General features: G+C 31.9%; 1 protein-coding gene across 2 annotated transcripts in view; it reads left to right on the plus strand.

Annotated features, from left to right (window-relative positions):
- The window catches only part of Pde8 (Phosphodiesterase 8), a 235,178-nt gene that overhangs the window by 10,428 nt on the left and 196,976 nt on the right, over positions 1-27,774 (plus strand). For both annotated transcript variants that reach the window (XM_076411372.1, XM_076411374.1), the window contains exon 2: positions 5,934-6,153. In XM_076411372.1, the coding sequence (XP_076267487.1) occupies positions 5,982-6,153 (172 nt within the window). In that variant the 5' untranslated portion in view covers positions 5,934-5,981. The remainder of the gene's footprint in view (positions 1-5,933; positions 6,154-27,774) is intronic.

The following is a 27,774-nucleotide window of genomic DNA, read 5'->3' on the forward strand; positions in this document are numbered from 1 at the left end:
AATTAACAATTGTATATCCAAGTAATATTTTTCACTTTCGTTAGAGTGCATATTCATCTTTTACGCTTAGTTCTTGTGTCTTTCGCTACAGTGTTTCCTTGCAAAGACATTTTAATATCACTGTATTTCTTCTTCGTTTGTTCTCTTAAAACCAGTATACATCTTTCTTCGTAAAATTAAATTTAATCATTGCATTCTCTTTAATGCATTCGGCATATTTACAAAACAGTTATTATTCTTTCTCTCCTGATACATTTTAGCCAAATACTCATATATATTCTGAAGAATTACACACATATCTGTGCACATAAATCTTTTACACTCTACAATAACATTTTCTGCAGTTCTCATATGTTAATTATATACTCACCTTTACTTGTTTTTACTGTCATCGCCCTGTCTTTGAAATTGGTAGCAATGCATCATATCATATTCAGAAAGTTTCATTCAAGTGAATAACTAAGCTGTTAATTTCCAATCTATCTAACATTTGTTCACAATTCCATAATTTGTTAATTTCTTCTTCAATATATCTCCAAACCAAAAGTTCATCCAAACCGAAGGTGTTATTAACCATTCCTGTTTTCAGCATTAAATATTATGACTAATAAAACCTAATCAATTATTTTTACAATATTTACCTTTTTCCATTAACTGTTGTTGCCATAAGACTACTTTTATCATCATCTTGCCATGAGAGACCATTGGGTATATTGGTCCCTTTCTGAAATATCCATGTCTCATCTAAATACATAAATTGATATAATAAGTCTTTCTTTATTTTATTATATGCTTTTACAAATTGTATTCTTTTAAAAGCAAAATCCGATACTCTCGATATTCGATACCTTTTAGACTAACAGTTTCCTTTGAAATAATTGCATTAAAATTTATTTGTATTGAAAAACTACTCACTGTTTGTATATATTTCATATATTCATTATCTGATAGAGCTAACATCAAGCTGATCTTGATTATATTTTTAATTTTTTGAGATGTTTCAGTGACCATATTCATACTAATATGCAGTGCAGCTGCAACATGTTAAAAATATTTTCAATAAAAATCGCAGTAAATTAATATTAAAAATACTTACCTCTCTAACGAATTTTGCTAGCAAGATGGAGGCCTCCATTATCTCATTCCTGTTCAAAGTAACTGATCTCTTATCGCTAGCGTTTTGAAGAATTTTGTATACGTTTGACAGCCGGACGACTTTGGTAGGCTAGTTCGGTTACACGTTCGTACTTATAAGACAGCATTATATGTCTTTTTAACTAGAATAAAATGAAAAGGAAAATATTGTCAGATTCTAAAACGAATTTATAAATTGCGGCAGGCGATACATCTTGATGACGTATGTACAAAATAACTTTGGATAGACTATATATCGGGTGCTGACAATGAATAATCTTAGGTCAGGATTTCAGTTGAAAATAGTATTATTATACATAGTGGTATTATATAAAAAACTGCAGGGCGCCAACGGACAATGAGTAAGAAGTAACGTCACACAATTGACAAATGACGCGCGTATACTGTGTTGCCACCGCCACAAAAATAATAATAGTGATACCAGTACTTATTTAAGATAAAATAACCTTTTAAAAATACAGTCATTTATGGAGGTATTTATTTCTAATGATTTGGTCATCTACTATATATGACGTAATAAAATAGAAACGTCATTTTCTAAGCTATTCGATACATTTTAACTCTAAACTAAATGATATGCTTATTGTATATTTTTTTCTCGTGGGCATTACTTAATAGCCTTTGGCCGATTGCCATATGTAGTTTGCTGGTTAAAAAAAAAAATAAAAACAAAAATCGACCTTTATATATATGGATGCGGTCGAAAAAAATCCAGGATTTCGTTGTCGAACTGGCGTGTATTTTGATTATTTTGATATCCATCAGTGTTCAATATATTCTAAAAATATTCATAAGCATCGTTGTCGTCGTCCCCGTCATATGTATTACGGCGTATTTCGGGTCATTTTTATGAATTTTTTTAGCTAATTAAGAATACGTTTACTTTATTTATATTTTGATAATATATTTTACGTGTATACGTAAGAGTTTTTAAACTGATTTTTAAAAGTTTTTTTTTAATAACGTAATGAAGATATGGCCTGTCGCGTGTTGTGTGTCTTCATCTAGGTAGGTGATTTGTGTACATTTGGGAGGCCACAATTGTCATCTGAAATATCATCTCTTCTATGTGAACTGAGATTCAAACCAAGAAACGAAAATTAATATTTTTTTTCGGAATATCAGATTGAAGTATTATTTTTTAAAATATTAGTAAAAATGAACATTTTTCTTGACTTCTACTTCACAGATAAACTATATATGTAAAGAAGATATGTGTAAAGTTTCATCACGATTGGTTACAAATTCTAAGTGCTAGGAATGTGCACAAATTCGAAAACATATTTTCGAGAAAAATGCGTTTGAAAGTTAGAGTAGCAATAGAGGTAAGTTTACAGCAGTAATTAATTAATTTAAACAACTTACTAATTAATTAGCTATCCCATTACAATATTGCGGTCCTGCATATGTGTCATTTTCGGCTTGCTGCTATTCTTTCAAGTGTCTTGAGACAATATAAAATATCGCATTGTATCGAATTTCTGATGAAGCTAGGCTAAGATAAAAAAGCCACTGAGTAAACAGAAAATACGTGTCTAGCAAAAAGTATGTTTCATTGGCTCGTTGTGGAATGTTCCCGGTAATGGGGATTCAGGTAACGGCTAGATGAAGCGCGTAAGAAGTTGGACCTGATAGAAGACCCCTTATGGTGGCTATAACCATCAACTTCAAGAAGTTCTGAGATCGTCGAATTTTCGTAACACACGTGTTCCATCGGCGTGAGAAGTTCCTAGCTGGAAGAGTTTTGGTCTCACCGAAATTCTGAACGAATCGGGATGTAAAAAAAGGTTTCTTGAGTCATCACCAGGAAGCTGAGGGTGGAACTTCGACGATAAAACACGACGCATCGAGAATAAGAACCAGAATTAAAAAAATAGTCAAAGAATTAGAATTAATGATAATTAAAGAATTAAAGAACTGAGAACAGAATATCATAATTAGCAAAGGGACAGTCGGAACAGAATTACAGAATGAGTCAACAGAACAGTCAAGTGTCGAGAGTGAGAACAGAAACCAGCATCAGAATTAAGAAGGAAGAAAATGACAACAATAATCAAAGACGAAAAACAGAATAGTTAATTATAAATATAAATTTTATATGTCGTGTGTTGGGTCACAGTTGTCACAATAATCAGTTGCGTCGATACGATTTAGTAAGTCATTACGTATCGAATTTACATCTTTGATCTGTCATTTTATATATATTTATATTATTCATTTAAATAAACAAACTCGTTTTTGTGCATTAATTTACAAAAAAAAGTGAAAAAATCTTATTTTATTTATAACATTGTTTTCTCTCCTTAACAACTCCACATGCACACTTTTGCCAATAAATTAAAATGACTTGAGATAGAAGATAGATAAAAGATGGAAGTTGAAGGCAGAGGCTCGTCTGTTTCAAAAGGATCTGCGGAGATAAACATAATTTTCAGGTCTAAAGCTTCTCAATTTACTTTGAAAAAATATTATATTTGTACTTCTAACTCTTTTTGAAAATTTTAATGTGGACTGAACAACTGCTAATTCCAATATTGAGTAGATAGATATATTGTCCCTTTATTAACCGACTTCAAAAAAGTAGGAGGTTCTATGTTCGCCACTATATGTATATTTTTTTAATATATATTCACTGATTTGTCCGTCTATTATAGACTGATTTTCAAAATATTTTTTTTATTTGAAATAGTGTATTTCGAAAACGATGGAAAACCTCAAATTTCAAAGGCACGTATGAAGTTTTCATTTTTTATTTAAAATAATCAGATATTGTCTATAACGTTATTGCTGGACTGATGTGACGAAAAATTGGAAGTGTAAAAATCATTAAGTTTTGCTTTTAAGACACTATTCGTAGAATATGAGAAGTCGGAGACACATGGCAAATAACTGTTTTTATGGTGGAATAGTTAGAACGTTAGCTCACACGCGGCGGTCACGGGTTAGATTCCCAGTGCGCTTAGGGATCTTTTCTAGTTTAGTTGAAATATTTGTCAAACCATCTAGACCAAGGAGCAGACCCTTGGGGCCTGAAAAGTTCCTTATTTTCAATCATTGTTTCTTTATTCCTGTTTGTTCCAAAGAACAAACATTCTTGTTATTTCTTATTATAACAATATTATATTATACATCTAATTTGCGGTATAAAATATCTATCTGATTATCTGATTTGAAATTGAAAAACTTTTACATATTATAAATTTTAAAATTTGCTCATTTCGCGATCAAAGACTTTTCAAAGAATCCTCATCATTTTATCGAACGATCTAAGCAATTCGACTATTTAACATTCCTGGCCTCGCCATTCATATCAAAGAATGTCGACCGGGACTGGGATATTTGCCGCTTCATTTAACCGGAGACCTTAACAACAATTCCGGCCAATTTAGTAAGACCTGAAAGGGGGTAGAAAATTAATTTCGGGCCATATTCAAAATGTACGTAAATACGTAAATTCTAATTACACATCGTATTAGCTAAATCGTATCTACCGGTAAATCCTTTACCTGGGATCCTTCTTCGGAGAAGCCCATCTTGGAAGGTGGAGTCGTGAAATAGTGAATCGGCGCGTTTAATTAACGAATTTCGTCGGTTAAAATAACGAAGCATTTCTTCATTCTTCGTTTATGCGATTAAATTTTCTTAGACACTGTAATTAAAATTATCGAAGGTTGGTGGGTTCTGGAAGAATATTTTTTTGACCGATGTGATATCTTGGGTTGAAAAGAGCTTTGATCTATTCAGATCACTCACCCATTATTTTTTTATATATTTTAAAGTATCCTCTTTACTAACGAGCGTTTATTTGGACTGGAACCAGGAAATACCAGATACCAGAAGATGGATCCAATATATAAGGTCATATTGTCATCTATATATATATATATATATATATATATATATATATATATATATATATATATATATATATATAATATTATTCTACCCGAGGTTCTACTACCCTCTTAATGATCGTATAATAAGGAATAGTGAATAAATTAATGAGGAAATAATTTCTATACCTAATTTAAGAAATGACAAATAAATTTAATTAAAATTAAATCAGTTTCTAGCATCAGCGGATGTTATCAATGTAAATCAATGAATGGTGACATAATTATTGATGCATAGCTGATTGATTTACGATCGATTAGTGATTTATCCATGTTTAAACAAAAAATTGACATTAAACGTTTGTATCTAAATGCTGGTTAGTGATTTATTAATTTTTATTTATTTCTTAATAGGTATATGTTTGTTCTTTTGTAGTTTTTCTGAATATTCTGTGATTAATTTGAACTTTGCACTGTCGTTTTTTTGTAGATATAAAGTATTAACATTGTTATGAAATATTATCTTTAAATAATATTATTTTTAAATCAATTTGAGTGTAGTCTGAGAATTTTGAAAGAGCAGCGAAGTTAACAGATTAATATAAGAAATTTTTTTATCCACCATATCGTCAAGAACTTTTCATATTATAAAATAAAAATTTCGAATATCGATTAAGAAACTCTTAGTTTATCTTAATTTGTACTAAGATTCTTAGATATCCTTTTAGGTATCTTGTTATTTAATACCTGTATACATTGATATCATTTATTTATTTTGTATTTTTGGTTGAATTTAACTGACCTGAGACACCTCAATTATCACTACCTATAATCATTGTAGTTGTTTAGTTATTATTTAACTCTGGTGATATTTATTCGAGTGTGTGGCGAGGTACTGATCGGCATACTTTGGATATCAAGTATTCAAATAAATATTTGTTTCAGATATCTTTCTAGAGCGATAGTGAACGGGAGTAGAACGTGGAGGCTGGCATGGGCTGCTCCCCCAGCTCTTTGTTGGAGCAAATCCACAAGGGCAGTTCTGCCAGCCTGGATAAAGCGGAAAAGAGCGTGATCAAGACGAAGGCGCTGGAAGTGAACAGTGTTTCTACGGCTAGCACCACCACAACTACGACCACCATTCATATTAACAGCATCCCTAGAGGTAAGTTTTGGCGTGATATGTTTTTAAAAGCTAAATATTCCTTATAATAGCAAGTGGTAAATGATGTAGTGGATTTGAAATTGAAAAAGCCTGTTCAATGATTTCGAAATATTTTTTTCGTGACGTTGTTTTTTGTACGATGGAAGAAATACACGTAATTCCTAGTCTTTTACGATATGTTTGGATGGACAAGTTTATTGAATAAAAAGCGTATTATTTTGACAGACTTGAACCAGTTTAAATAATGTAAATATAAAAAAGAAACCTAATTTCGCAGCAGTTATGATTTTTATTATTTTATAATTATTTTTATATATTATAATTTATTATTTTTTATTATTTTATTACATTATAATTATATATTATAATTATAATTATTTATATTGATAAATGTATGAAAATTGGGTTTCTTATTTAACAATTCTCAGTATTCTGGATAGAACAATGTTAAGGATTATTAACAATTATTAGTGACGATTACTGTGGTCGAAATTCGACTACAATTTATTAAATTAATCATGTTTGTCTCATATAAGAGTAAAGGTAATAATTTGAAAATTATATGTTACTAACAGGTCATTTGAAAAGTCCACGCCCAGACACATAGATGGCGTTGCTAGAATTAAATCTATATATTTTTCAGTTAGCCCTAACCCTCAAAAGATGGGTGTATAAATTTGACAGCTGTCAGTTCATTACTTTGTGAATTATATCATTTTGAGTAAAGCAACTTTTGTTATTGCGAAAAAAATGGATAAAAATGAATTTCGCGTGTTGATAAAATATTGCTTTTTGAGGGGAAAAAATACAGTTGAAGCAAAAACTGGGCTTGATGCCGGACACTGCCCCAGGAATATCAACTATCAAGGATTGGTATGCTAAGTTTAGACGTATTGAAATGAGCACCGAAGACGGTGAACGGCCAAAAGAGGTTGTTACCGACGAAAAGATTAAAAGATTCACAAAATGATTTTGAAAGGCCGTAAATTGAATTTGAATGAAATAGCAGATACTCCAAAGGTATCAACTGAACGTGTATATCATAACATTCACGAATATTTGGGTATGAGAAAGCTCTGTTCAAAATGGGTGCCGCGCGAGCTCACTTTTGACCAAAAACGACGAGTTGATGGTTCGGAGCAGTGTTTGAAGATGATCAAGCACAATAAACCCGAGTTTTTGCATCGATATGTGACAATAGATGAAACATGGCTCCATCATTTCTCTCCGAACTCCAATTGACAGTCATCCCAATGGACTGTACACGATAAATCCGCCCCAAAGCGCGGAAAACGCAACAGTCGGCTGGCAAGATTATGGCGTCTGTATTTTGGGATGCGCAACCTTGAGTACCTTCAAATAGGATGGACCATCAACAGCGACTATTATATAGCGTTATTTGATCGTTTGAAGGACAACATTGCCGAAAAAAGGCCACATTTGAAGAAAAATAAAGTGCTGCTTCACCAAGTCAACGCACCGTGTCACAAGTCAGTAAAAACGATGGCAAGAATTCATGAATTGGGCTTCTAATTGTTTTCCTCATCCACCGTCTTCTCCAGATCTGGACCTCAGCGACTATTTCCTGTTCTGAGATCTCAAAAGAATTCTCTTTGGCAAGAACTTTTCATCGAATGAAGAAGTGATCTCCGAAACTGAGGCCTATTTTGAAGCAAAGCACAAGTCGTACTACAAAAATAGTATCGAAGTAAACAGTGTATCGCCCTTGAAGGCCGGAGACATTTCAATTGACCTGTTAAAAGTTGTTTTCACTAACTCTCAGGACATTTTTTTAAAATTTATTCATTCAATTCATTATAATTTAAATTAAATTTCAACTATCAATAAAATTTTGATAAGTTCAAATTACCACACCCACTTTACAATTACTGACCACCGAGCATTATTAAAAAAAGTATCAGTTTTTCTGTATATCATCAAAAAGTCTGTAAAGCATCAAATATAAGTATACATGATCTTCCTTTATTTTCATGTTATAAACATAACGGAATAATAAATGAATAATAAATCACCTCAATATTTACTAATGGTTTAAAATGGTTGCAAATTTACTGTTGATAACTACTTTTTTTTTTATTTATGCTATTTATTCCATCTATGCAAATTATATGGTTAGTTCCATTTTAATCGCTGCATATTTCTCACGTGAAATATATAATGCAAAGACAATAAATACTCCAGGCTGATTAAAAGTTTAATTTCTTTACCTACATTTTTAAATAAAATCGCATGGTTTTTTTTCTTGTTTATGATCTTGTTCCGAACCTATTAATTTCCTGTCCAGCAGTTGGAATCCGAAAGTCTCGGTATAAGTAACTGTTCCTCTAGTATCTGGGTGCATCCGTAATATCCATATGTCCAACACGAAGTAAACGGAGTCCGGAGATTCATTCCAATGTACTTAGAATTTTAGTTGTATAAGATAATAATATAATTTATATTTATTAGTATATGGACAGTTTGGTTATAGGTGAATTCAATATGCACTTATTTACTCTAGTTTATTTTTGTTCTACATGTCTGGGTCCACATATTTATATTATAACTTGCGTGTTGGAGTTTTTAGGTTGCACCATTAAGCTAAGTTATAATACACACGGAAACTTTCACGTTGTGTGTAATAATATGAGGCTAAAGTAAAATAGCTTGGTATTTAGTTTTTTAATGCTTTGCTATGTGCCTCAAAAGTTTACAAAATCGTATTTTATAAATCCAAAAAAAAAACTTCAAGCATCGTATTAATGATTGATAATGAGCTTTAGTATTCGCTAAGACGGTTTTTTAAAATATTAATTACCTCTAATAATCGACTGTTCAAAAGCTTTAGCGGATAGACTCCCTGTAACAGGGAGATTTAGTCGTAATCTTTTTTTGAATAAAAGTTTCACGGTTGATTAGAGCGGGACTGATGAAGCCGTCGAGGAAGTTTTATGTTTAAAGCTTCGCGAAACGTAAAAAAGGGGGATTACTTTGTTTTATGGAACAAGTTACGTTTTTTGCTAGTTTACCATTAATGGGCTGCTGGTGAATGTTTAAAGTATCCGGCTCTTGTTTTTATTTAATATTGTTGTAGAATGTTGTTTGTTTTGTCACTGGTTATTATTTTAATTGTTATTACATATTTAATTTTTTTCAAAATTGGAATCAACTTCTCACACCCTTTCTCTTTCCACTACCCCAATTTTTCCCCTTGAACTCTCACTACCCCCTTCAAAAGCACATCCTTTGGCCAGGTCCACAGAATAACAGATTTTATTGAAAGAGGCTACGAAAGTCAAAAGGTAAGCTCAGCTATATTCTTAGATGTAGCACAAGCTTTCGATAAGGTTGGGCATGAAGGGCTTGTTCATAAACTACAGAAAATGCATTCCAGAACGTTTAGAGTCAAACAAGAAGAAGTTTACCCTACAATAAAAGAAGCTAAAGCAGGTATACCACAAGGAAGTCTACTGGAACCAATGCTTTATCTACTCTACGCTTGTCATATACCACAAATGGAAAATATAATTATGGTTACATTTGTTGATGATACTGCGATTATAGCTGTCGGAGATAACAGTGAAGAAGCCTCACGAAAATTACAATATGCAAGTGACAATATAAATAATTGGACACAAGCTTGGAAAATAAGAATTAATGAAAGTAAATCTGTGCATGTGCAGTTCACCTATAAACAGACCGTACAAGCACCAACAACATTAAATAACGCTATTATTCCATATAGCAAAAATGCTAAAAATCTCGAAATGAATCTCGATGCAAAACTTCGCTGGAAGGAACATATAAAGAAGAAAAGAAAAGAACTGAAATTGAAATATAGGAAAATGTACTGGCTAATTGGAAGAAAATCACAATTATCAGTACATAATAAATTGCTATTTTATAAGCAAATACTGAAACCTGTAGGGACATACGGAGTTCTATTATGGGAATGTTCTGCAAAGAATAACATAAATAAAATACAAATTTTTCAGATCAAAGTCCTGAAAGGTATTGACGGTGCACCTATATACTATAGGACTGAGTACCTACGTCGAGACCTTCAAGTACCCACAGTCAGTCAAGAAATCAAGAGAATTGCAATGGGGCATGGACTCCATTCTCATACGAATATGGAAATATTATACCTTTTGGATACCACCAGAACAAGACAGAGACTCAAGAGAATCAAACCATCTGATCTTGTGTAGTGTTGTGTAGTGAGGTGCATATATTAAAAAAATCAGCAGTGACATGTATAAACATTATTTCACCAGAAACTGAGTTAGTGCCGATGGGTCCTCCTACTTATATACCTAGATTTAAGTTAACATAAAGACAAATTGTAGGTTAGACGGAAACGACTAGTAACAAAGTATTAATTAAATAATAAAAAACGCATCCTTGTCCCAATTTTATAAGACAGACCAGAATTCTGGAAACTTACTTAAAACATTAGCTGCGGATCTGGGATCAAATAATACACTTACCCTAGAAACCAACTACGTTTTTTGTGATTACAACAATAAAATATTCCTAATAATGTGTTTTAACGTGTGGCCAGTTTAGATTTTAATATTATTTAATAAAATTTTTTGTTTTTTGTATCACGCGCCAGAGCGTGATTGGCGTTGAGGTAAAATTTTATTGTCGATAGTCGATTAGAAGATATAATTTTATATACCATTACAAAATTATATATATATATATATATATATATATATATATATATATATATATATATATATATAATGGGAATTAAACAACTATTAAAATGAGACAAAAAGAATAGATAACATAGATTAACGTTTGTATTGTGAATCTAATAAAAACTGTTTGTGAAAATTCAAATTCAAATAAAGATCACTCTTGTTATTATTGTGTTTTGTCACAGCTGAGTATACTTAAATAAGTAATACTGAATTTAATATTATTAAAAAGTAATACAAAATCTTTAAGAACACTGCTTAAAATTAAATAATATCGTTTAATAATGCCTTGACTTACTCACTCACTATCTACCGGATAAGAGTGCTGATAGGGCATAGGCCAGGTGCAAGGAAAATAGAGCCTAAAATATTTGTTTACATATATTGTGTCGTCGATCTGACAGCTATTCCTGGTTACTTGCGTTATCTGCGAACAGATACGGAAACATATTATTCGCTCTAGAAAGCCACCAAGTACCTTAAACGTCATGTCTATACAACCCACATATATAGAGAGACTTACATTTATATTGGGCATTCAACAACCAACAAAAAGCGAAAATATTTTCTGACCGTTTGATATAAACCTTCAAATGAAATGCAGGTGATATTGAGTATAATTTGTCGTACATAGAATGTGAAAGTTATCAAAACTGACATTTATCTAAGTAAATCACCAGGCTATATGTTAATAGCGGGACAATTATAAAATCTGGTAACTAAATAGGGATAGCTTGATCTAATAGGGAAGAGATTGATCTTCAGGATTGCGCTTGGGGTGAATTGCTTCCGTTTATATAAGCGCGTATTGTAAAAGCGAAAAGATTACAAGTGCTTCGCAAAATGACAACGTAAAAGTAAAGGGTACTCATTGTATATTTCCAAGACTTCAGTCAACAAGTCTTCAGAATATAGGAGGCATCTAATATTTACATTGTCTAAGGGATTATAGTGGATTGGCTTTGTTGAAGCCTCTTTTTTGTATTACTGAATTTCTTTTAAGGCAATATGTTAATTTCACAACTGAATATTTTTTGAAAGACGTTAAAATTGATATAGTACGTTGGTCTGAGTTACTTACAACTTCAGCAAAAAATAGCAAAATTGGGAATATACATTTTCTAACAGTAGGTACAAAAGGCTATTTTCAAACTCGAAACATACATCGCTTCATGTTTCATATCACTAATCAACTGAGAAAACGATAATTTAATTTTCGTGTAGCATAACAGGATACAGAACTAAATACAATTTATTTGTACCGCCTGATACAGAACAAAAATTGAATTTGAAATATTCCCTCTGCGTTTATCGCGAAACAAGTTTCCACGGGATTTTCAACTCGTTATAGGCATCAGTCGCCATTATAAAATTAATTTAATACTAACTCGATTACCCCCTATTAAAAGAGGAGCTCGCTCAAAAACACTCCAAGAGGATGACGGTGTCCGTGCGCTTTAATACAGACGGGGCAGGGAGGGGAGTGGGGTAATAGCTACGGGGACAGGAGTTATCTCGGGGCAACAATTGAAACAGCAGCGTTTAAATTTTAATTTAGATAAACCCTGAGAATTAAGAGGGAATTAAAATTTTGGGATTGTTTTCATCGACGGGCTGTTTCTCCTTTTTTCGTATTCATAAAACAGACGTGTTGTTGTGAATATTGAATGAAAGCTGTGTTTTTTGATAGCTGTTTCATCAAAATAACCAGCAATCTCTCAGATATGTTTGACAAAACAATTATACACGGTTTTGAACATGTTTGAACATTTTGGATATGTTGGTTTTGGTTCTAGTTTTCTAAATATTCAATCCAAAAGTTCCAATAGTTCACTTCAGTATCTTTAGAAAGAACTCGTTTATAAATATGGTTAACTATTAACAATAGTTGTGAGATATGAAAAATATAGTGTGATGAAGTTCAAGCAGGTTAAAAATTAACTTCATCAGAAAACTTGAGCAGCAATTTAGTTTAGTTTGAAAAGGCGCTCTTTCAAGTCCCTTACAATACCATCCACGTAATTTTCCTTATACATACACAGTAATTATATAATCTGGAATTGAGATATAGTATTTTTATGAAACCAGTTCTCTGATAGAGATAACCGACGATAGATAAGCAGACACAAAATCAACAACATTACACTAGGTATGACCAGATGTTGGATTATGTTGATATAATTTAACCTAGACAATTTATTTATCTAGAGTCAATCTTTTTATATGCACAATCACTATCAGAATATCAAGAAGAATGATCAATCAAGCCATCAGGGTGTTACTGTGGTATTTTTTACTTTATTGTTCAAGAATAATTAAGATATTATGTGCCTTTTTTTAGTGCCGTCCATAAAAATTACTTTTATAATTTTACTTAATTTTTTTCTAATTATTTACACATAAAACCGCTGAATAAATAAATTAAATGAAATACAGTTCACGATTAAAGTGCGAGTTGTTATTCATATCTTAAGGTGCTTCATGAATGAGATGCTTTTGAATGCTTCATCGCTTTCTTCAGGCGCCGTAAACGTTGGCCTCGTAATTTATTCGTGATATACGGGAATAAAAAATGTCTTCTCTTTCCATACCAGGGCTGAACGGGGGATGACCCATTAATTCGAACATTTGGAGGTCAAGTAGATGGTTGTTTTAGCCGATATGTGAGATATTGCATTGTAATGATGAAGAAGAAGAATTCTTCGTTGGCCCTTGTCTTTTTGTTTTTCACAAATCAATTTTGAGTACCAAAATGATTGTTTGCCATTTAGAATTCACCGTTCCACGTTGTTCTAATGACAGGGTTACCATATGTCTGATTATTCTGACGAAACAGGCGATGGTTTTCTTTAAAGTGCAACATGCACCAAACACTTTCCTCAGATTTGATTCGTACTGGAAGACCCACACGGGGTTTTATTTAAGCCATAGATCCAAGCTTCTTCATCTATGTAAATGTTATGCAAAACTTTTTAATATATATGGCGCTTGTTTTATTGAATTCACCACTTTTTCTGTTAGTACTAAATAAAAAAAAAGCTGTTCAGACTTCATGATGTTCTATTAATAAGTTTATCTGTTATTGTACTAAGAGTGATACTACTTTTTTTCATAACCATGGATCAAAAACAATTTCGTGTTTTAATTTTACAATGCTTCTGGATGGGAATAATATCGCCCAAGAGAAGCAATCGCTTGAAAAGTGTTATAAGGACCATCAAAAACAACGATAGACGTCGGTTTGCTGACTTCAAATGAGGCCATAGAGATAGTGATGAGTTAGAACGCTGTGGACGTTCAATTGCGGTGGTACCAAAAAACAAAAAAAAAACAAAATGGTTTTGAATGATCGGAAAGTGAAGTTGTATGAGTTAGCTAACATCGTAAAGATATCAAAAGAATGTGTTGATTTTATATTGCATGATCATTTGTCATCTGAGAAGACAGTAACAGGTGACAGATTTATTTTGAGACAAAAGTTAAATTGTTCTACAAAAGTGGTATTGAAATGTTACAGTGGCGCTGAATGATGCATGTGGATCTAGATAGAGATCACGTTGATGAATAAAGCCAACTTAGAACAAAAAAACCGCTAAAAAACCTTTGTTGCACCCGAGACTTTTCAGCCCATGTGTTATTTCTTGACCACTTCTTTGTACCAATTGACACGAGCAACTTTTTGAGCTTCCATCAAATTATCCCATCGTGAACAAATCTCCATCATAACTAAATGCACACTTTATTGCTCAAAATATTAATTGCCACCCTCGTATATACAAGCAGTTCAAGAACAGTGAATTATTTAGCGAAATACTTCTTAAATTGCAACAAATTTTCTTAAATTAAAATAAATAAATAAATATATATATATATATATATATATATGTATACATATATATATATATATATATATATAAAATAAGAAGTAAAAATTTAGCACTGCAGTCAATGTGTTTAAGAGATTATAAAGAAACTTGATGACACAGTTTCGTCAGACTGTTGAGGAATTTTTATGTGCGTCTAGTTACATTGGCTGTAACCAGATTATGGCATATGTTAAAACAATTTATAGACAATTTATTTGTCTAGAGCCAATATTTACATTACAACGTAACTACTACCCAACTATCACGAAGAATGATCTGGCAAGTCATTAGAATGATACTTCAGCAGTTTTAATAAATTACACGATATTTATTATTCAAAAGTAATTAAGAAATTGTTAAAAAAATACTCTATCACCATTATTGGATGTTAAAAGTAGGCATCTCTAAAGCAAGTATATATATTTTATTGGTTGATAACCAACTACTGCTTTATTAAAAACATCATCAAATTTCTACACAATAAATATTTCAGTGAAATAAATTAATAGGCTGTAGGTAGTTTTGATGATTTCGTTTTCAGGATCACCCTGTAACAGAAAAGTTTAGGCGTATTAATTTTTTCATTCATTTTGAAATCTTCATGTTGATTGAGTTATTGAACTGGGACTGTTGAAGCCGTCGATGAAGTTTTACGTTTCCTTTGCTACAATAGCTGTGACAAGAAAAATTATCAATCAAACCATCATAGTCATATTGCAACAGTGCCAATAAAGATACGACGGATATACGAAATTCTAATTTTTTTACTGACGTCAATATAGAAATAACTTTCCTTTTGTTGATTTTTTAAAAGTTATTTATTTGCAATACTAATGATTAAAAAAATAATGCGACATAGTCTAATATTACAGCCAAATATATATAAGCAGTTAGAAAATAATAACTTATTTAGAGAAATACGTTTTAGTACGTGCGTATCATAGAACGATAAATTGTGATAAATATTTCTCAATTCTAAAAAATTAATTCATTTAGTCTCTCCAAAGAAGTTTTGATTATACGTCAACTAAATTTGAGTTTTAGTTTAGTTTAGTAATTAAACAAAAATACAGTTATCAAATATAATTTATTTTAACATTATAGTTGATCTAGTGCATATATTACCGAAAGACTTAAAACTACAATTAAGTACACAGTTATAATAGTTTGTGGGTTAAGGTTGTGTTTTATTATATTTAGATTAAACTCTTTTCCATACCACCTATGAGTTAGTCTTCTAGGCGCCTTTTTTATGTAGTTGTATCTACTGGAGGCCTAATCCACCTAATTAATATTTGTATATCCCAGTAATATATTTTACTTTCATTAGAGGCATATTTACCTTTTAGCTTTAGTTCTTGTGCCGATATCATTGCATTTCTTCTTAGTTTATTCTGTTGTCAGGCTGTTTATATTTTTCTTGATAAAACTAGCTTTAATCACTGCATATTAAGAAAATGCTCATGTATATTCTGAACAATTACACACATATCTGTTCACATAAATATTTTACACTCTGCAATAAGATTTCCTATAGTTATCATATATTAATTATTACATATTATTAATATTATATATTATTACTAGCGACCCGCCCCGGCTTCGCACGGGTGCAATGCTGATACTAAATTAAATACACTACAGAAAAAATATGAACGTTGTATATAAAAACATAGCGGCCCGCTCCGACTTTGCACGGGCATAAAATATATATGCCTATGTCACTCAATGAAAACATGATTAAAATCGATCCAGTATTTTTGGTTCATTCATTACTGCCCTTGGCCTGCACGCATTAAATTTGGAGTAAAACAATTCCTCTTCCCCTATACTTACTATGAAGATTTCCTGCTATCTTTGGAATATCTAAATTCATACAATTTTTATTACATTACACATTTTTAAACGCAAATTTTAAATTTGTAATATCTCCGAAAATATTTGTTTAATTTACATGCTGTAAGGAACCATATTGATCTATATTAATTGCACACTGTATTTAAGGTACTTAATTCGATAAGGATTAATGCCGTATTGCTTAAAATAGCTTCGTAAATAAGCCATTTTCTCACGTAAAAAGTAAACAATAAAAATGGTTAATGTGGGTTATCTCTAAAAGATAAACATATACCATCGCGGACTTTTTTGTAGACCTTTTTATGGTGTACAATACTGTAGTACATTAATTTGATCTAACTCGTAGGGTTAGGCAGCGTTTTTGCTAATTGCTAAATAAGCCTAAAAAAATAGGTTAATTTACGACATCACGTTAGAAACCTCTAAAATTAGCAATGTTGCCTTAGTATATTATGCATGTATTATGCATGTATTATACATATAAACCTTCCTCTTGAATCACTCTATCTATTGAAAAAAACCGCATCAAAATCCGTTGCGTAGTTTTAAAGATTTAAGCGCACATAGGGATATAGGGACAGAAAAGGCGACTTTGTTTTATACTATGTAGTGATTATTATTATGTATCATTAATATCATATATTATTAATATTATATATTATTAATTATGCCTTTAGTTGTTTCCACTCTCATTACCTTGTCTTAGAAATTGGCAGCACTGAGTCATGTCATATTCAGAAAGGTTTATTTAACTGAATAACTAAGCTGCTAATTTCCAATCAATCTAACATTTGTTTACAATTCCATCATTTCTTAATTTCTTCTTTGATGTGTCTAATCGAAGAATTCGAGTCCAATCGTATTCAAGTCGAAGATGTTATTAACCATTCCTGTTTCCAGCATGTACAATATTTCTGCAATGAGTTATTAAGAAAAGTTATAACTAATAAAAGCTAATTAATTGTTATTCCAACGTTTACCTTTTTCCATCAACTTTTGTTGTCAAACACTATTTTTATTATCATCTTGCCATGAGTGACCATTGGGTATATAGGTCCCATTCAGAAATAGCCCTGTCTCATCTGAATATATGATTTCAAATAATACGTCTTCCTTCATTTTATTATATGCTTTTAAAATTGTATTCTTTTAAAAATTCCTTTAGACCTTTTCGATAGTTTTCAGACTAACAGTTTCCTTTGAAATAATTGCATAAAATTATATTTGTATTCAAAAACTATTCACTGTTTTTATAAATTTCATATATTTAATATCTGATAAGCTAACATCAAGCTGATCTTGACTTCGTATGAGGACGGTTTTTTTCGGGGAATTTAAGAATATATTTTTTATTTTTGGAGATATTTCAGGGACCGTATCCATACTAATTCTATATATAATCCATACTATTACTATACTAATACTAACAATTAATACTTCAGTGCAGCTGTAATACTGCTTATATAAAGAAATCACCAAGCCATGACATAATAAAAGGACAATTATAAAACCTGGTAACTTAGTAGGGATTAAGGAAGAGCCTCCTCCTTCAGGGTTGTGCTTGGGAAGAATTGCTTCCGTTTATAAAATGCCGTATTGTGAAAGTGTATTTGTGTATTCTCAAGACAATCATAAGCATCATAATCAGCATCAGCATCTGCGTCAGCATAAGTTGCGATTAGATAAAACCATAATTTTGTATTATAGAGTTCTAAAGAGTTGTTCTTTGTAAGCTGCTGTAAATTAATTGACTTCTAATCACTTATGACTTTACTTGATATGAATATATCACAAAGTTGTAATTTATTAATTAATTAAGTTTTATGCATTTTTTAGTGTCTAGTCATAAATACGCAAATTAAAGATTGCCTTAGTTCACTTAATTGCAATTAGTGCAAATAGAGCAAGTAGTCCAAAGTAGAAGTGTTTCATTAATTCGGAAGAAAGTCTAGCTGAAATCGTCAGCTGTGAGCAACTAGAGCGCAAACTGAATCAATAACAATAAACAAATAAAAGTGCTTGAACGGCAGGTTGCTACGAGAGTTATCGAGGAAGTTGTCCAAGGATGACGATAGAAGTTGTTTTTTATTTTAAATAGGACCAGTGGATCCTCCTAGATATATATTTAAGTGATTGGGAAGACTGTTACTGTTAGCAAATACTAGTAACACTGTAATAAATAAATAATAGAAAAAAGCTTTTGCAAATGACAATCAGAGCTTGATAATTTGGTAAAAATATATGTGATACTAGTACAATATCACTCATTATAGTGCTTCGAGTTTAAATTTTTGGTAGTTTTTCAATTTCAAAATATGATATTACGTACTGATGGAATTTTTTATATCAAACTGCGGACACTTGTATTTTATAAAACTGTTTATATTTAAATGATTTTATTCTTAATATAGCTTTAGGAATGTATGGTGAATGGTTAATGGACGTTGGTCGAAATCAAAGAGTTATGGTTTACATGGTGTGACCGTTATTTATTGAAGTTATATAAAAAAGTGGAAAATACAAATAGATAAAAAAGGGCTGGCAGTGGTGTTACCTGAAGACAAGGCTTGGGTAGTCAATGGTGGCACGTCTGATCTGAACGATGGTCAAACAGTCAATGGATGAAAGTTCCCTTTTTTCTTATTCCAGATTGATTAGCTAGAACCAAATGGTCTTTTGTTGATGTCGCTTCGCTTCAGAATAGTGTCTTGCGGGCGACAGAGACCCTATGTTACGACTGGGATTATCGTAGTTGGTTCAGCTACGGAGGTTTGCGGATGGATAGGGATTTGATCAGATTGTTATCGTGTTCTAAGGTGCCTAAGATGCCCGTGAAACTTTTCACTAACGAGATGCCTGATTCGAGGTGAGTGTTCACGTTCCTCATTATCCATAAGGCACTGAGTAACACGCGGACTTTTTTGGATTGGAACACTTGGAGTAGTTCAAGTTGTTTCTCAGAGACATATCTGTACCCTTCAGTAATCTCCCAGATAAACGTCTAGGGGTTACCAGCTACTCGTAATCGTGTACTTGTTGATGCTGCTAGCACCCCGCCCGTATTATATTTATTGTAATTTTGTAGTCTGTTATTCCACGATGTAAAATTCGACATGCCTCAAGATCGCTACATCGCCATTACTCTAACTCGATTTTCTTTCTCGGTTTTTCTCGTTTAACGGAAAATAATAAATTCCCGACCGGATCGTGTTTCGCAAACAGCTTAAGCGCGTCATATTAAAAATTGCCCGGCCCCTCCGAACGCCATCATTACAAATTTGTGGACTAAATAAAATTTTTAAAATGGATTGCGAGCTCATCTTCCGACGTGTTATCATCTTTATCGGCCCTCCCTGCTTTCCGAGTTCCACTTGTTGTCGTATTATTGAATAATTTATTATAACGTTTGAATTTTAATCGTCCGGTGCTACTCGAAATGTCGCCATCGCTCAGAAAGTGTCTCTTATTTATTCGATTCTGTGTCGCATCCTAATTTATAGCGTGAGGAACATCATCTAAATAAAGATAAGGGGAATTTTGATTTATTATTTTTGTAGGGTGGGCCGTCTGATAACTGGTAAACATGTGTAAATTATTTGTTTGTATAGTCTCCTTTTTATCAACGAAGGTTTATCTGGAATGGACCTACTGTTTAACGTGGGATCCGAATCACGGTCCTCGGCATTAAGTCTACCGACTGGCCAGCGACCAACTTCGAAACCATCTTAGAAGCCATCCGGTTTTACCCAGCTTGGTTACTGGCGTGACTCAGGTGGATATTCCTTGTAGGATTTTTCACTGGTGCCTAAATAAACATTTACAATCTCAATCACAGGATTCGAACCCGCGACTATTGCAAAATTAAATTATTTCAATTATTTTAATTTATTAAATGTATTTATATTTAAGACTCATCGAGCTGTACTAAGAGACTCTTTGGCTTCTCTGTTTAGAAATCGGTCAAGAAATCGTGAGTGTTAGTTTTATTGAAACCGAAAATAAAAGTTGCTTCAGGGGAGTGAATCCTACAGATGAGCTTTGGTGAATTTGATCCTGTTTTTTTCCAAGACCCGTTGATGAAATATCACGAGGATAATGTTCTACAGTGAGTTGGTATATACTGGTTGGATGTCCATGTTTGGATTATTTTGGTGTTTCTAAATCTCAAAACCCTCTCGATGTTTTCCTTCAAAATACCGTTTTAAAATGGCTAAAACTTCGACTTTATTGAAGTGACTCTTCTGGAAATCATCCTCTCAGTATTCAACCAAAGTTCACTGGGATTTATAATGTGTTTCAGTAGTACTTCTTTGATAGTTTTTGTTTTCCTTTATTCAGTATGTGAACACTGAAAATGTTTACCCAATACTCATAAGGTCCTTATTATTTACATCCCTTAAGCTGTCTTCATTCTAAGGAACAACATGTCTGAAGTAGCTATTACTTTAACGAGTTCGACTTGGATAAGCTCTGTAAATTAATAATGCAGGAGGGATAATTTTTAGGATGGGTGATCCTGTAACCTTAAAATTTTTGTCTCAATATTTTGCTGAGAGCTTACTCATCAATCTTTGTACCCTACAAAAGCAATATAATCATAATTAGGTACATCATAAATTAACTATCGTAAATGCTGGCTTGACGTAAACAAATAATCAATTGTTCTAATGGTTTATTTAAATATTTTTCGATTACCACTTAGATATAATTTTGTTTCGAAAACAAATATTTTTATTGTTACTTGCTGGAAAAAAAGATGAAGATGTTTTTAAACGATACTTGTTAATTACTTGCAAAATTCTCATATTTTCGAAGAAAATGTTGTATATAGTTCAGTCGTCCGCGAATTATCCACACCCAATAAGCTTTCGACGGCGCAACTAATTGCCGATCAAATAAGAGCGAGAAATCTATTTCAATTGACCTAGTGGTTTTAATGAATTACTATAAAATAAACCACTTTTGTTGGCAAAGAATCGTAACTTCGTAACTTCAATGGGATTGCGAAATTGTATGATATAACTTTATTTTTTACTTAAATGAATTATTAGGTAACATCAAGTTCATTTTGTGTTATACTAAACCATATTTTAATCAACTCTTATTTGGTTTTCTAACATCATGTTAGATAAAAAGCAAAACATATTAGAACCGACATAAAACAACTATACTGGTTAGTCGGAAGATATTCTCAACTTGATCTAAAAACAAAGAGGTTGATTTATAAGACAATCATAAAGCCAATTTGGACCTATGGGGGCAAATATGGGGTTGCGCAAAAAATACATACCACAATTTCGATTTATTATCAATGCTTTTAGCTACGTAACCAACTAAGAACTGCACCATGAGCTGTAAATCAAAAGGATTTGCGAAGTTATCCAAGATTTTCACTCTAGAGGGGAATTATATTGAATAAAAAACTAATGTTGCCAAAAAATGTGTTTTACTATGGTAGGCCGGGGACTTTGCAGTTGACCTGTTATGTTTGTGATTGTTTAATATTTCTGATTGTTCTAGGCGAGTGCCTACGAGTGCAAAATCTGACAAGGAAAATGGTCCCAGTCACGCCTGTAAGCAAGCTGGGTAAAACCGGATGTCTTCTGGGATGATTTCTAAGTGGGTTACTCGCCAGTTGGTAGGCTTAATGTCGAATATCGTAGTTCGGAGCCCACTTTAAACTGTAGGTCTAGTCCAGATAAACCCCTAGTTGGTAAAAAGAGTCTTTAAAATATAGAAAAACGTTTTATCTAGTATATTAACATTATAGAATAAAATATTGTTCTATTTCGATCGATGAATATCCAATTATGACCCACTGACTTGGGCAATTGTTCTAATCAATTCTAGTAATGATTAAAATGCCAAATTTGTTTTGCTGATTAGATCGGCTCCCTTTTAACATTCCGTCAGTGGATGATTATGCAACCGAATAGAAAATCCAATAAATAAAGGACAATTTCGGGTCCGTGGTGGAATTTTAAATATGGCTCTCGCTATTAAAATTCAAACGTTATAAATTATTCAATAAAGCGCAATGGTCGAGGGGCCGATATTGGGACCGAAAAAAGCTTAGAAAACAGCCGATGATAAAGCGAGATTCATCTAGAAAACTCAATTAATTTTCAGACTGCTCGAGACAGACTAATTATTGGCGATATATATATTTAATAGGCAGATTCTAACCCGGCTCTCATAGATATTTTAGATAATTCAGTGGTTTTAATTACTTTTAGGTTTTTTTTAAATAACCAAATTTCATTTGCCTCCGTCAGTTCATTTTTTGCTCACAAATCATTAAAGTTTAATACGTTTAAGACGTTTTATTTTAGTTACGAGGGGGAATCAAATATAAACGGTCATTTTACTATTTAGCTTAGCACGTAATTCCGATCTAGGGAATTCGATGCTCGAGTGTTCTTTGATTTTGAGGATGCTGTGCTTCTTTCTGTCCTCAGTACAGTCACAAAATATTGAGAATTTAGAAGGGTATCTTATATGGGAGCATGTTAAAAAGTAAGCAGAAACAACAAACTAAATGTTGATTTGCGGTCAGGTGACTTGTAGTAAAAATTTGGCAGCAAAGCTATATTTGATATTTTCAGCTTTCAGCAGACTGTTCTAGAGGATAATAAATCGTAGGGCACTTGTATTTATATTTGGTGCAAGTAATCAAGAAGTTACTGTATATTTTGGTATTTTTTGGTTTAATTTTTTTCGACAAAGCTTTTGTTGAAAGCGTCTTTTTCGAATTGGATGCATTTTTCAACATGGCTGACAAAGGTAACTTAAAAAACTTATTCTTATTTCGTTTTTATGGTTCTTTATTTAGTTAAAATGATTTGTTTAAATCTGAAGACATATCAGGTGTGGCGTCCCAAGATGTAGTACCGTTCCGAATAGAATGTACAGCTTTTCTAATAATTAGGTTTTTCATTGAAGGCACTTGAAAAACAAGTTTTTAAAGGATAACAAAATATTTTCATGTAGTATAATCACATTTACCTTCCATGTCCGTTTACCATCGCCCCATTTGGACACATTTTGATGAATACAAATGCTTTATGTAAAAATTGTATACGTACCAGTTAAAAACAATGCTAAGTCACACTCACATCCTTAATCTAGATAACTTGGGTTGTTTCTTCCGAGGAAAACTACATACGGTTTTTTAGTTCCACATATACGCTGGATACACAACACTTTTGATAATGAAGTTACATAATAATCAAATAATAGTGATTATATTTAAAACACAAAAATGCTAAATATATTTTATGTCGGACACACAAAAATAGGGACGTAAACAAACTGACAGAAATAATGGCGTTATAGAAATGAGCCAATCGAATGCTTTTGCAAAACATTTCCTCGGTTTTGCCTATTTAAGTAATACATCTATATATACCCTATGATAACAACGTAGTAATCTTAATTTCGACGCGTACTATACTTCGTACTGTACTTTGCGGTCGAATAAGCATTCACCATAAACATTTAATGTTTTTGTTAAAACATACTCTATAACTGTATATCACAAATTGTTATTATTTAATCACAAATTTAGTGTAAGAGAAATTGTTTTACTATTACTTTTAATAATGTCAAGAAAACGTGCCGTCGACAAAAGAATGATTTAGTAAAGATGTTTAAAATAGCATTGGATCGAATGGCATCTAGCAGCCACAATATCGTTGTCAGACTTGGCAAAATGCCTGCTGGTGGGCACGCACGAGGAAGTTTAATGGGACATGACCAAGTGGCTATTGTTATTGTCATAGAAAATTTATACAATTGTTGTAGGTGCATCTAATCGCATATGATCATCTGAAAATAGTGATTTCGCTAATCGCTAAGCTTCCTGAAAGTGTTTTGAGAGGTTAACCTGGGTTGTCGTCTTCAGTCTTCAGATATGCAACATCAAAACAGTAATTGTAGAACTGTTTGACCCCCATGGAAGTGAAAGTATATAGTAAAATTGCAATTTCTCAACTCCTGGTAATACCTTTCTCGTTTCTAAATAATGTAAATTATCTAAAGTGCCCTCATGTTCATCCTCTTCACAATTCTCTAAGGGTGAATAAAATGAAAAAAATGTTATGATGAACGCTTTAAATAATTTTTCAAATATATCTGTTGTGGGATGTATATTCTCGATTCCATGAACTTTAATAGATACAAAAACATTTTACTACCTTGATTAATTGACCTTAAGGCAATACATTTATTCAGGCTCAAAATATTTTTCTTTAAAGAAATGAACAAGCAGAATAATCAAAAATATTAAGCAGCATTATGAAATTTATCAAAGCAAGTAATGCGCCAAAACAACGTTTGCCCATTAATAACCGCTTATCACCAATATTTTGAATAATTTTGTAGACATTTGACAACAGAACGACTTTTGCAGGCTGATTCGTTTACATGTACGAACTTATCACACAGCATTGTATCTATTTTTAACTGGAATAAAATGAGGAGGAAAATATTGTTCGGTATTACAATGAAATTACAAATTGCAATAGGCAATATATTATACATCTTGGTGACGTAAGTTCACTGCTACTTTGGATAGATTATATGTTGGTTATTTATGTTTGAGTAACGCTAATATATGATATAAATACGCTAAATTATTAAGTTAATTCATTTGAAATTTGTCTATTCGTCGATAAACTAGTTTCATTTAAAAGTAATACTTCGTTGAAATAATAATGTTCTTAATTAAAGGCCTTAATACCTTGTGTTCTATACCATATGATATAATACTTAATATAGGCCAGTATAGCTTGCGTTATGGCTAGTCCTTCCATAACCCTTGAGATAATTCCATTTTATTATCCTAGAATATATCTTGAATGGGTAGGATTAGAAGTAATATGTTTAGGTCTGATAATGCAACTTTGTCAATTTTAAGATTAGAGATCTACTGTGTTATGTATGAGTTGTGGGCACAAAAATGCGGGACTAATGCTACATTATAAAGCATAAAACGAAATTTGAAATAATTTAAACAATAACAAATTATATGAACATATAGCAACAACAATTTTTTTCATAATAGTACAAAACCATGTGTCATAATCTATGATCTAATGTATTATAATAATATGATAAGGGTTGTGGAAAATGTTATTTCGGTATTTTTCATGTTCTTAAGATTATTTATTCATACATATATATTTCAAAACACTAATTAACAGTTTTCATGCATAAAGGGATATTCGGTGCAAGTTTTCATTTGTCAATTCAAGTGGAAATCAAGTTCTCTTGTTATCCACTCTTATGTGGATAGTTTAAGGTGCCACGAGATGGAATATTTTGTTCTACCACGATATTTTAAAGAATTTCATCGACTTTTTCAACGATCAGAGCGAGGTTCATCTTTAACATCGAAATATCCAGAACGAAAATGAGTAAACCATTTCTGATCTTGGTGTTCCATTGACCACTAGTTATTTGAGTTTTTTCCTCGGTAGTGGTAAAGGAAAATATGACCAATCTGACTTTCTGGAATTTTCACTTTCAATCCACTCCAGATTTCATGGTGCAATAATTTAGCGCTGCTTTATATACAGAATATTCTACGAACTGTTACCTTTCAAACGTGTCATCCTATGGCTTCAATGAATAAGAATGACTAGAGTTTATGAAATATTTTTTACAAAATAATTGAATGCACTTGTACTAAAAATTAAAAAGTAATCAAACTTTTTTCAGCACAATAAAAAGCGTTTTAAAATAAGATATGTACATAATAATCGTTATAACAACTAAATAAAAATATTCAAAACCCTTATTTAACCTATCTACTACACGTATTTTATATTCAACTACATACACACAATTTAGCTTAATACCTACCTAAACTTATTTATCTATTTACAGTATTATTTTAACTACTACCAAGTAACTACTTTGAAGGCGGTGCTAAATCCGAACAGTTATATTAATTTAGATTTGTTTTTATGTGTATTTTGGACTTGGCACCAACTTCCAAGTGATCAGTTGGTGGTAGTTAAAATAATATTGTGAATAGATAAATAGGTTTAGGTAGGTATTAAGCTAAATTGTGTGTATATAGTAAAATAAGGTAAAAAATATATCTACAGCCGAACATAAAACCTCCCCCTTTTTCATGTTAAAAGAGAATATTTGAAAAAAGCGAAATTATTTTTTTTCTTTTATGTTTTTATGAATTTTCCGATAATAATTTGGAAGTCATTCGTTCATGTAAGAGCCCAGTTCCAGAGCAAATTGAAAAATAAATAAAAATATTTTTAAAAAATCTCAAGCCAATTGATTGAACAAATTAGAAAATTATTATTACAATTTTTATTTACAACTTAATTTGTTACTTTTGTTCATAGTTACATAAGCACGATGAGTGTCAGATGAAACATCAGTACGTATTTCCCAAATTAATATTAACTAATACTATTTAAGTTAAAATTAGTGAAAGCCCTTATACAGGAGTTCGTATGAGTTCGTTCGCTTCAATTTTTTTCCTGCGCGTTATCCAGCAGCTGTATTATTTCCACTTTACTGTAATTTGATTAACTAAAGTTGTATTATCATTAAAAAAATTTTGAAATATAACATCTCATACCGTTAGCCTTATTCGCATGGTCTAGCACTAAATTATTTTTATGTTACTCAAACTATCCAGTCATATAACTTTTACGTTCCGTAGAAGAACATGTTCACCACTCTATATCAATAATTGTCAACTCCCGCAAGCAGAGGATGCTAAATATCTTGGTTTACACCTAGTTCGACAATTAACTTGGAAGAAGCACACTAAACGGAAACAACTTGGACTTAAACTCTACCAAATGTTTTGGCTTGGCGGACACAAATCCAAGTTATCATTAGATAAAAAGATGTTATTGTATAAATCTATATTCAAGGCTATTTGATCATATGGAATCCAACTATGGGGAATCGCTAACAAGTCTATTATTTCCATCATACAACGGTTCCAAAATAAAGTGTTGCGTGTTATTATCGATGCCCCGTACTATGTTTAATATGTAGTGATACAATGCGATATCTCCCATATATATATAACCATTAAGAAGTGTAATTCAATGTGTTTGTGTGAAGTACTTTCAAAGAGTGTGAGCATCCCGATGTACTCGGTAAGATAAATATGCGAAGTGACAGTGAAGTACGTAGACTAAAAGATC

Source organism: Rhynchophorus ferrugineus, unplaced genomic scaffold (genome assembly GCF_030347505.1).
Source record: "Rhynchophorus ferrugineus isolate W39M unplaced genomic scaffold, kcgeb_rfMv2 rfM8, whole genome shotgun sequence".
Classification (NCBI taxonomy): domain Eukaryota; kingdom Metazoa; phylum Arthropoda; class Insecta; order Coleoptera; family Curculionidae; genus Rhynchophorus; species Rhynchophorus ferrugineus.